The sequence below is a fragment of the Haliaeetus leucocephalus genome, unplaced genomic scaffold (assembly GCF_000737465.1).
Source record: "Haliaeetus leucocephalus isolate CR32 unplaced genomic scaffold, Haliaeetus_leucocephalus-4.0 Scaffold451, whole genome shotgun sequence".
Taxonomy (NCBI): Eukaryota; Metazoa; Chordata; class Aves; order Accipitriformes; family Accipitridae; genus Haliaeetus; species Haliaeetus leucocephalus.
Window position 1 is genome coordinate 2,306,335 of NW_010972887.1, and position 12,340 is coordinate 2,318,674.

The 12,340-nt window shown below is 39.0% G+C and overlaps 1 protein-coding gene across 1 annotated transcript in view; it reads right to left on the reverse strand.

Moving 5' to 3' along the window:
• Positions 1-12,340, reverse strand: part of NCKAP5 (NCK-associated protein 5) — a 370,960-nt gene that overhangs the window by 19,125 nt on the left and 339,495 nt on the right. Inside the window, exons 16-18 of the mRNA XM_010575132.1 lie at positions 11,852-11,988; positions 9,672-9,801; positions 6,386-6,573 (exon numbers count right to left, since the gene is read on the reverse strand). Coding sequence (XP_010573434.1) covers positions 6,386-6,573; positions 9,672-9,801; positions 11,852-11,988 — 455 coding nt within the window. The remainder of the gene's footprint in view (positions 1-6,385; positions 6,574-9,671; positions 9,802-11,851; positions 11,989-12,340) is intronic.

The window sequence follows — 12,340 nt, forward strand, 5'->3', positions numbered from 1 at the left end:
AAATTCCCCTGACAATAGATCTTACATCAACTTGGGTAATTACTCAGACAGTCTTCGCTTTGACGGAACAAGTATTGCATCATTCATCTGAGAATCAAAAACCTTTGATTAAATAGAAAGGAGGTCTCGCAGCCCCAAGCCTGTCAGTGGGTAAATTCTATTGAGACAATTTTGACAAACGGAAACGTGTAGCTTAAAGACCCCCCTACACACCACGGTTGGGGAATGGGGTGGGGGCTGTGCTGCGGAGAGCGGCTATTTCAGTAGTGCAGTCTGTGCCCAGTAAGGCCTCGTGCAAGTGCTCTCAGTGACCTCCCCGCGGTGGCCACAGACAGACGCGACCTTGCCCGGCAGCACCAGCTCTGGAGGCAGGGGTCAGGGCAGCTCGGAGCAAGCACGCACGAGGCCAGTGAGCTCCGGGGTAGCCTACCCCCAGCTGGGCCACTTCAGGGCTGCCATGACTGGACTGCACTCCGACCTGAGTGGGTACGTCTGCGTGGCTTTACGCCACTGTGAGACTTCTGGCTTGGGTCCTAGCCAATTTGAGCTTGGTGCTCCGAACGCGCTCCCTTTCATTGGGTGAGGTAGTTCGCTCTGCCTGCAAAACAGGGGTTCTGAGTCCTAGATGGACATAGGAGTCTGCTGGGTAGTTTACTCTCCCTTTGTAACACTGCTCTTTATAAAACTGTTGCTGGATCTTCTATACACACCCTGTCCCAACATGACGTGAGCTTTGAAGGTCTAATACAAAAGCATAAATACAGCAAATGTTATTTTTCAGTTTTTGTGACACGGAGGATGAAAGGATATCTGATCCTGCCTGAATTAGAACATCTGGTTCTAGGCTGGCATCACCTAATGTCTACATTAAGAGACCACCTCCCTAAACACATACAATGATTTCATATACTACTTCCTTACAGGAAAGAAAAGCATTGATCTTAAAACACAAGAGACAGGTGAATGAGTCTGCAGACTTATTCCCCGTCTTGAAATTGTACAATAGCAGTATCTTCCTTAATATCTTAGGTTCATCAGGGCTAGGAATGGAAATATAATATTCCCTCCTCACCTCATCATCTTCCTCCCTCTTAACCTTGGCAAGGAAAATAGCAAAGACAAGGTGAGGTTTCTGTGCTTGATACACAGTAAACTGAATTATACAATCACTACACAGAAATCCATAGTCCACTAATTCCTGGATTTGATCCAGCCAATCTAGATACTTTCTCTTATTGACAAGGGACCCCTTCTATCTTCTATTACTTTCTAGTATAAAAATTTGTACGAGTTGCTTCAAATTACATATTTGCAGTAACACACACATTGTACAAAACAAGCTAAGACCTAGGTCATCTAGAGCATTTCCTGTTTTCTTACTGGTTGTGACATGAGATCGGTATTGCTGTCCCCAATGTACTGACAGTGAAACTGAGATCCTGAGACCAAGCAACTAGCCAAATATCACCCAGTGCTGCCCCAGCTGCAGGACTCTTGTTATTATGAAAGTATAAGCAAGGTAATTATTTAGTGCTCACCTGAGGGTGCACTGAGATGCAGTTTCACTCTCTAAAATACAAAGGGTAGCTACAATAGCTGCTTTTTACTAGTTCCCCACAGAGGCAAGCTTGGGTCAATGTTCATCTTGCTAACTTTGGGTTGAAAGTTTGGTACTCAGTATAAGCAAGCTGCATAGGCTCCCTTTCTCTGGTCAAGGCAAGGAAGCAAGTAGTTCCATGGGTCAATACCTCTTTCCCACTTGAAACTCTTAGAATGCAGCTCTTCCCAACTGCTTATTGGACCCAAATCATTATCTTAGGCTTTTTCACATGTAATAAGCAGAATCCCTCCCTAAGCATATCTGATAATGTGCAAAAAGTGAGTTCTCTGTGAAAGCACAGTGCACACGGTCTCCCTGGAACTACTTCAGACATTTAAATATGGAGAGTCTCTTTTAAGAGGGGCTCCATTTAAGAGCCTAAGAATTTCTCTCTTTCAGAGAGGATAAGGCACCTTCAGAAAGTGACTCAGAGAACCCAAATCAGGCACATAGACTTTGCTGGCACATTCTTCAACAGCTGTCTAAATAGGTGAGCAGTGCAAAGTGCTCTGTGTTCTGCCAATTCATGCCCTAGCTTAAGACTTACTGATCTCTCTAGGAGACAAGATGCAAGCAGAAGCAGCTCATGCCTTTCTTTTTTTCCCCCTTACTCTTGTTTAGTGTAGCCTGCAGAGGTGTCTAGGCTGCTTTAACTATTGCTGTAATTCAGGAGTGCTGGAACATCCTGTATAGTACCAGCTTAATGCTCTGGGGTCCTTGAGGATGGTTAAGTGTTCTACAATTACCAAACTTTCTTATTCTTGTTTCTAGTCCTTTTGTGGATATTCCCCTCTGTTAATACAATGCATTAGAAGGCTTGTGAGCACAATGAGTCAATCATATAGCATTAACTTCCGATCAGCTTACTCAGCTGTAAAAAACCTTGAGTTTATCTGGGAATGCCTCCATGTCAGTCCCATTTGTAAGTGCAGCCAAATTTTTCCTTTTCCTGTAGTTGCCAGCAAGCTCTAATACCTACTTGAATTGCAAGACATGGTGATTTGAGCATTTGATCTCCTTCATGAATCATCTGTACAACACATACAAACTCTGCCGTGTTGAATAAGGCCGTAACTTCACATTGCACATACAAGCCTCTTTTGTTAAATGAGGCCCCTAGTTAAACTGCTGATGTAGTTAACATTTTAACTGTGCCAGAAATGTCAGATTTCTCAGGTATATCATCACAACTGAGGGAAAACAGGAAGATTTAGAAGCTTGTGATGGGTACCAACCCCTTCCATACAGGATGTTTTCTTTAAAGTGCTCAAGTCATGCCTTGAAATACAAGCAAGCCTTGATGCTGACTCAAATTGAGTAATATATAGGGACAAAAGAAAACAAGAAGGGCTGTATTACAGAAAAAAAGTATGTGATGGTTGATTAAGGATAGAGAGGAAAACATATTTTTTATGATGCTTTGGGATCATAAGGAAGATTGAGTAATAAAATCTTTGATCAATTCAGTTACTTCTCCAAGGGAACACAGAAGACAGTAAACTTGTGTTGGTTCTCGTCTGATCATAAGTTAATAAACAATGGGCCTTGTTGATGGAAATTTATCTTGTTTTCTGAATTCTTATAAGAAAAAATAAATCCCTGAGCTTTTAAAGTCTAAGCAGTAAATTAATTGAAAAGTGAAATAATTTCTTCATTGCACAAATATGGTAGCAATCATGACGTCAGCAAACTGCTCAAGGTGTTACCAGTGACTGCTACAAGGAAGAGGAACGGCTGTTTAATGCAGGCCTCACTGAAGTTTCACTGAATAGGTGTCTCCCATGGGCTGACTGCAGTGAGCTTTGGATCAGGTGCTGCATATGTTTTATTAAATCAGAAAGTTACTGTTCAATTAAAATTAATTAATTTGATACATATAAAAATTATTGTTTCTTGTTTTGAAAATCCCACGAGGAAACTACACCATGGCTGTTAATTTAAGTGAAAGTTTTATGTCCATGATTCAATGCATCTTACCCCTTTCTTTGAAATTGTGATTTGTTTTTCTTGTCCAAAATTCTGCAGTGTACAAAAGGATGACATTATTTCAGAATATGTTTCTGAGGTCAAAACAAATGTAACATAAAATTGGTCTTAGTGCCAAGAGAATTTAAGCAGGATGCTGTTTAAGACGTGGCAGATAAGAAACCAGAACAATAAGTATTTCTCCTTTCAACATGTAAAAGCCTTTTTTGATTCCTCAAACTGTCCATTCAGTGTTCCTTTATCATAGTAATTTCCCATTGTTTGTTTCCCTTCTGAAACTCCTGTGCAATACTTTTTTGCTGATAAAACTCGTGTATGTACTTTGGGGGTAATGCTGGTGAATATGTTCGGTGAGAAGGAGACAATTCAAATGACAGTAAGTCTGGGTTAACAGAGCTTCCTGCCAGAACGCCTCATTAGAGCTCCCAGTCTGAAGTCACTATCGTACTGGTGCTGTACAGGCCAATTTAATTGGGCTGAGGGACTGATACAGCACACTGCTCTTTCGACAAGCAGTGTAAACTCATTCTGCCCATCACGACACTTGGTCGTTTTTTTTTAAAAGGCTTCACACACACCATTTGGGAATGCAATTCAAAGCACGTAGCATTTCCTTTTCCAAAATGCCAAATATTCTGCATGAAAGCTGCATTCCCCCCCCTTCCCCCCAATTTATCTTGGTTTTTTTTGAGTTGTTGCCCACAAGTGCCTCAGTTTCTGGTGTCCTCCTTTTTTTGTGGGTAATGTTCCAGATCACACACTTCTAATTTAAACAAGACTGTGGATCTTCTTGGGTTGGACAAATCACAGCTCAGAAAAATTTGCCATGCTGGTTCAAACAAGGAGTTCAGGGCAACCTGCTTTTCATGGTTACTGCTTCTCATTTGTCATTCTGAAAAGTTTAATACTAATAGGGAAATCTCTAGCGCTTTATTGAGCTTTCACTGTTCACCGAGAGGCAATGCTGTTTTGAGAGCTATTTCAGATCCTCAAAAAGTGATCTCAAAAGCCCCCCAAAATAATGCATGAAAAATGCTAGTGCTGAATTGTACCTGTTGCCTTCTAGTTTAATGATGGATTTTTACAAGGATCCTAAGGCTATTTCAATGAGTTTTGTTTAAGTTTTGGTGCTGATTGGGCACATTGCAGAGATGTCATATACAAGGAATGCACGAGAAGAATGAATTAAAAGTAGATGCAACTCTGAGCCGCTTTCTATAGTAGAACCAAATCTAATTGCTCTGTTAATAGCAAAAGACCTTGGCCTTCAGAAGGCAGAACTGATTTTCATATATTTTCATATAGATACATACACACATACATACATATATAATTAATCTCATCTGCATAATTAAGCTATGAATTTCTAGATGTTCAAGATGAGGGATTAAGTGGATGCTCAAATTATTTTCCTTCATGTATCCTTTTCAATACTCCTCTGCTACTTTTTTTTTCCTTTTCTTCTTCCCAACTATGAAGCCAGATACTTTAAAATTGTTCTTTCTAATACAACCCAAATATATTCAAATTGAATCATATTCTGGGTACTAGTGAAATTTGTTCGATTGGGAAACAAGGCAGATACATTTCAGGATTTTTCTTTTGAAGTTTGTGAGTCAATTTAATATTCAATTAAGCGGGGCTTTCATGCCAGCAGAGTTGAAATAAACAGGGCCATTGCCAGTTTGTTCCACATGTTCCTTCTGCACATTTGGCCCAGATTCCTGAAAGCTGTAAGACTCTAACTTTGGTTAGAGTTAATCACCTCTAAAGCTACAATGCACAGTGCTTTTCTGAAGCTGAATACTGGGGTCTGAGAAGAGAGAAAAATTCTTTTTCACTTATGAACTACACCAGTATGCTACAAAACAGCAGCTCATTCATTATTTTCTGCTACCGCCTTTGTTTATACTGTAACATACCCCAAAAGTGCTGAGCGCTACACACAGAAACAAAAGAGCTTGTATTTAAAAAGAAGAGTTGGGGAAGTGAATGAACATGGAGGCAAAATGATTACAGTGGATCATGGCTGGGTGGCTCTATTTTCAAACAAATAGGCTTGTTAGAGCAAAGGAGAGAAAAAGTGAGAAAGCAGTGTGAGGATGAGAGGAGAAGGCATGACAAAAGAGGAGAAAAAGAGCAGGTTAAGATGTTGCTTTTCAGGATTGTTGAGACTGCATGATGTCAGGTTCAATGTTTTTAGAGACAGAAATAGCAAGTGGATTCACATGAAATAAGCGGAGAAAACAAATTTGTTTCAGTTTAGCGTCAAGATCCACCAATCAGATCAGGGCTCATCTTCATCAAAATAATGTTTAAAACCCTCAGATCAGGAGTTCCAGAGCTAACACTAAGAGTTATTTCAAAAGAGACCAGAAGATAGCTGACTTCCATAGCATAGTTCCATTTGAATTTTCAGGAATACTGCTTCAGAGGTTTAAGTCACTTACTACATGTTGTGCTATACTTATTATCTAACTATATGTGAAGGAGCAGACTTAAAAGATAAATTCTGTGTTTTCTTGCTAGCCTTAAATTTCAGCTCCTCTCTAATGGTAGGGTGCTAGTGCTAGCCTGACTCTGCTTGTCAATTTTGGAAGTCTAATTCTATGACAGGTGAGCATCAGAATGTAACATTCTGTTCTAAAAATATTTAGATCTTTACACTTCTGCAGGTCATGCTGTTTTCTTCAAGTCTGCCTGGTTTTTGTAATCAATCAACACACTGAAGAAAAAACGAGGCAAATAAAAATAATCATGAAGAAAATGAGAAGTAATATAAAAATCACAGTAACTCACACTTGGGCTCTCCTTGCCCATGCTGTCTTTGCTGGAAGCTCCACTCAGCTGCTCAATTAAACTGTAATGTGTTAATTGTTCAGGTCCATCCTCTCCAAAATGGCCATAGAGACTGTGTTGGTATAAATCCAAGATTGACATCGGGTTCCCCAGAAATGACTTTCTCTGATTTTGTTTTTCCTGCTCAGCTGTAAGACATGTTAAAAATAATATCGTTATGGCATATTTAATTGATGAAAAGAAGTCTACATGCATTGTAATGTAATCTTACAATTTTAAAATATATTTCGAATGTTTTAAGGTATCTGGAATTCAATGTAGTAAAAGCATTAACATACTAGCTCCTAACTCCCCAATCAATGCATATACAGGGGACTGTTCATACTTAATATTCAAGGTGAAGGAGATGGTATGAGACAGCCAGAATTAGAATCATAGAATCATAGAATCATTTAGGTTGGAAAAGACCTTGAAGATCATCGAGTCCAACCATCATCCATGCCCACTAAACCATGTTCTGGAGTACCTTGTCTACTTGCTTTTTGAATACCTCCAGGGATGGTGACTCAACCACTTCCCTGGGCAGCCTATTCCAATGTCTGACAACCCTCTCAGTAAAGAAATTTTTCCTAATATCTAACCTAAATCTCCCTTGCCTCAACTTGAGGCCATTTCCTCTTATCCCATCACCAGACACCTGACAGAAGAGACCAGCACCCACCTCACTACAACCCCCCTTCAGGCAGTTGTAGAGAGTGGTAAGGTCTCCCCTTAGCCTCCTTTTCTCCAGAAATTAATTTCCTTTCTTTTTTAATTATAGATGAGACGGATAATTTGGGGGGGATTGTCCTACTTATTTATTTCCTCTAAGTTTTTGTTCTTCTCTCTTAATAGCCTTACATGGCAGATGTGCTAAGTTCCTTTAGCAAGTCTTTCAGTTTGACTATATTCGATAATTCTTTCCTTTTCACTACATTTTTAGCTGATGAGTACAACAGTATAAAAAACACACTATTAAGTAAGAAACAGGTCCTACCCATTTGTTCAGGATCCTACTGTAACACAAGAACATTAGGAATAAAACCTCAGTTTCCAAAGTCCAAGGCTGAAAACTCACTCAGAATATCAAAATAAAACCAAAGAAATTTTCTGCAGCTTCATGAAAATGCACAGGAGATGGAGGCTTATATGATCATTAGCTTCTTTCCTCACACATCTTGTTACACAAACTTCAACTCTACCTTATAACCTATAGCATTAGAAGAGCCTCTGCCTCCAGTGCTTCCAACAGAATCGCATCAGGATAAAAACTTCATGAAATTGGAATCAAAACATTTTCATGGTTGAAATGGAAGAACCTGGAATATTTGGCTTATTCCCTGCTATTCTACTGACCTTCTCTGTAACATTAGGCAATGTACTGGGAGTCTCGTCAAAAGCCCACTAAATCAATGAGGGTCTTATCATTGACTTTTAATAGCCTTTGCATTGGGCACTCAGTCTCAGTCTTTCTGTTCTCTGCTCATAAATGGAAAACGAAAATCACTCCAACATTGTAATTGTGCAACCAGCGGGAGTTCATTAATGTTTTGGGGACTCATCTAATAAATATAATTATCTATACATATAAAAATAAACTTTATGAATTGGTTTGCTGCAGCCCCTGCCTCAGCCTCTTGTGGATGTTTTGAGGTTGTATCACTTGTGTGCATAAAGAAGCTACAATCTTTGAACGCAGAATGGAATAAAGTACTGTTATTAATACAATGCGAGAACTGCATTTATAGAGCACAGAACAGAAATCCTGACCATAAGGAATGACCACAGCAGAAATACTTTCGCAATAATGCTTTTTAATTTTCTTTTTTATTTGTCTCAATCACAATTATGAATTTTAGTTCTGTTAGTAGCCCAAAAGTTAGGCATATACAGAAAATTAATGATTTGCTATGCAAAATGGTGACTTCAAGTCATGCTTAGGTATCACTAAACTTGGAACCTGCTGCCATTTAATGCAACTGCTTGCACACGATAAAATCCTTTTTTTTTGCAAATTGTGATCAATACAGAAGAAAATGCTTATCTACCTCTTCAACAAAACACATCTTTTTTGCATTAGAACATGGTTTGTAAAAAACAAAATCTGTAAAAAGAAGTGTTTATGGGCTGAGTTAAATGACTCGCAATATTTCATACATATTAAAAATACAAAGTTACAGGAGTAATGTAAATAAATGGTCCTAGCTTCCTACTCCACTCGCTCTCTGGTGGAATCACAAAAAATAGATTAGCTCTGAAAATGCCAAATGTTTAAGTCCAACTCCCAGCAGACACTAAAGAGCACAGTATGTCTGTCGACAGTATCTAGCCATCCCCAGCATTTTTAATGCATTCATCACTGCAGTATCTACTGTAGGTGCTAATCTCTGCTAGGTCAAGCTCACTGTTGTGCAGTTGTGCAGAGGGTCAGCACAAATCCTATGAATCACTGAAGTACCGCTTAAGCTCTCAGGGCTTCAGTGGTGCGGAGACCTCGCACTGGCCCTTGCACTTGCCAGAATTTATCTCCTGCAGGGAAGCCATCGGCTGCGTAGGCAAGGATGTGAGCCACGCTCTCCTCCCCCTCCCAGAGGGCACACATCTGCACTGAAAGGGGGCTTGCAGCACAGGAAGCTGGTGGTCAAGACAGGACAGCAATTTCTTGGGTTATTAAACACACAGAAAACTATTATCTCAAGAACTTCACTTAATGTGTTTTCATCTACTGGAATTCAGTAAATTCCAAATTGCCATCAATTCTCGCAAAAAGGTTTGATACTTGAAAATGGCAAGTGTATACACGATGGACAACAAGAGAGACTTCACTATGGCACCACAACCAACATCACTTTGATATAGAGGTTGGAAAACTATGGCTTTGATCATTGGGTTATTTCAACTGGCTAATATAATTAAAAAGAAAAAATGGGAAGCTATCTTTACAGTCACCTTTTAAATTTTGTAACAATGTAACAGAAGACTTCTTTTTACTTACACTGCAGGGATTTACACATAAAAACCTACAAGTTAAGGCCCTGCCAGCAAAAACTGTGGAAGAGAGGGAAAAAAGATACACACATAGAATAAAAAGCAAAAAGTAATAAAAAGCTAATGGAAAATTAGACTGAAGTAAGAACTGGGGTTAGAAAGTGAAAACTAGACAGAAAGTTCAATGAAGGACACTATCTGCTGCTGAGTCAGAGTGGGGATGAGAGATACACAATTTTATGTACAAATTTTCAATTACCTTGTTTGTTGTTCTTTGTTAACTCTACAAAAGTCTCCTCTGCAGTTCTAAAATAATTTGTTTCATACTCTGGCTCCAGTTCAGTGTCACTGCTGCTTGCAGAATAAGTACATACTCTCAGAGCTCTGTCCTGTACAAATAAGGGTATTTCAATCATTCAGATGATGCATATATATCAAAATAATGCCGAAGATGGTATTAGGAGTGGAACATTTTATATTCATCATGCAGTATAAATGAATAGTCCAACTGGAAAAAAGTCTGCATTACCAGTTTAACTAACCACTTCTCCTTCAAGTGAGTAATCACCAGTCCAACATGGGGGAAACAACACGTTCTTGTCCTGGTAAGTCTCCTGAGTTAGTCTGGCAGACACAGTCCAGATTTTACCATTTTTTCACTGTAACATAGGTTTCAAATCTACCAACATTTTCAGATAATTTCATCCACCAAGTTCAATTTTAAAACTTCTCAAGTATGTTTAATAAAGTGTATTTGTAACATACAAAATTATCACACAACAAATGGTTTGTGGCAAGCAATTCTAGAGGCAATTAGGATGGCCAGTAGATAACACTCATGCTTTCTATAGTAGTAAATCCTAAATTCTTCCTAAATTCCTGTCCCTTGACCCAGCATTTACCTTACAGTACTGGAGAGCCCTTAATTCCCACCTGATTCCCATCCCATTTCTCTTCAGGAAGCTACGCTAAGGATTTTCTTCTGGGAGCTCTGGACAGCTTCTAATCATGGAAGGCCTGAAGGCTTAAACCTTTTACGAGAAGCAGCTCAGTAAATAAACCCCCCCAAATGGGTATGGAGAAGCTAAGTCTGATACCGCTCAGTTAATGGCATCTACAGGTACAAATACCACCTACTATCCTAACCCCAACTGCCTATCAGTGGCTCAAAAGAGTTTTTAATTCTGTTTTTCAAAGAGTGATACTAATTTCCCCATCTTCCCATCCACGTTGCAGTTTTTAACTGATGCAGAAGGACATCCATTTGACAGGAAGCACATACTTGTGGAAAGGGGAGCAGACCTGAAGATACCTGCATGTATGCCCAATGTTATCCATAAAATTGGGAGACCAAGTCAGCTGTAGTCCCAAAGCCATTTAGACACATTTACATGCCAGCTACACCCACACTGACCTTCTGACTCTTACGCAGACTAATTAGGAGTAACACACATATCGTGTTAAGATAGTTTTGGGACTGGAGATGGTCAGTCACGACTGGCTCAAGGTGAAGACCACACCGATGCAGCTGTTACTTGGAAGCCAACAGTGCTGCACTATAGAGGATTCACCACCAGTTTGTCAATGACATAGAAGACAAGTAATTTTATCTCTCTGTTTTTGTTCTAAATATCCAGAGCATGGGCCATATAAAAATGCGAGATAGCCCAGTCGGTAAATAAGTGAATAAAGCAGACATGCAAAAAAGTTATGCAACAAAATGTTTTCAGCCTCTTGTAATGTAAGGCTTATTAGCTAGCAGTATCTGCCAATTTCCTTGCTTAATGCCCACTTTCTTGATAAAGTTTTTTTCTCTCTTTGCTAACCTGCTGACCCTGACTTCTCACGGGGCTTGACAGCTTGGCATTCCTAAATATGAATAACTTGACAACCATCAGCAATAGCTTTTACACAGGTATATGCATTTGCCTGTTTGTTCTTTCTGCAGTTGTTATGAAAAGATTGAAGGACAGACAGATCATTGCAGGGATTAACCAAAACCACACAGAAACATGTAAGAAGAGTATTTTCCCTTTCACAATACTTTCATAGCACATCTGCTCAAACGCTCATGCTACACAGCCATACAGACAAGGAAATCTAGGCCTGGGGAAAAAAAGATCTGAATTTCATGGAAAGCAAACAAACAAGATCAAGTTTTTTTAAGAGAAAAACAGGGTAAAAGGTCTCTGTTTCCTTGTCTATAAAATGATTGTGAGGCTTTTAATTAAAACACATTTGTAAACCATGAGGACAAAGTACCTTTGGGTGCTGCATTATTATTAATAAATAATGAGATTGCAAAAGAAGGGCAAGAAAGTAAATGTAGCTGTTAGATTGCTAGTTACTCTTCCCACTATATTAAAAACATTCACCATTTCTGATTCTTTACACTGCAAGACATATCTCATTTAACAGATGACACTTCTTAACTTATACCTTTGTTTTAGTAGTTTTCTTGGTGGTCCACTCTGGAAGAACTTTTCTGTTTTGCACAGTTTCTTCAGTACGCTCTAATGAGGCAGAGGTCACAGAACTTGGTACTTGTTCACTTTGCTTTGCAAGGTTAATTATTCCTGAATTAAGAGAGACATTATTTAAATTGTAGGTCTCATCAGCATCTTCATGACAGTGTTTCAATTATAATGCAGTAAAAACTGGGGGCAAGTCATGATACTTTCATTATGTCAAATAATATCTTATTACTCAAAGGAGCAACTTACTAACTTACTGGAATAATTCTAACAACTACAGTGGCAGAATTTGATCCAAAGCCTTTTCCAGTTAACAAGAGAAGAGGAAGTAATGGATTTAAATCCTTTTAATAGTTTTAAAATATATACTCTTTCACATAAGAAACAACATTCAATAACTACTTCTAGGTATTGTAGGATCTGCTTTGCTATTTTATGTTCTCAGAGAACAGTC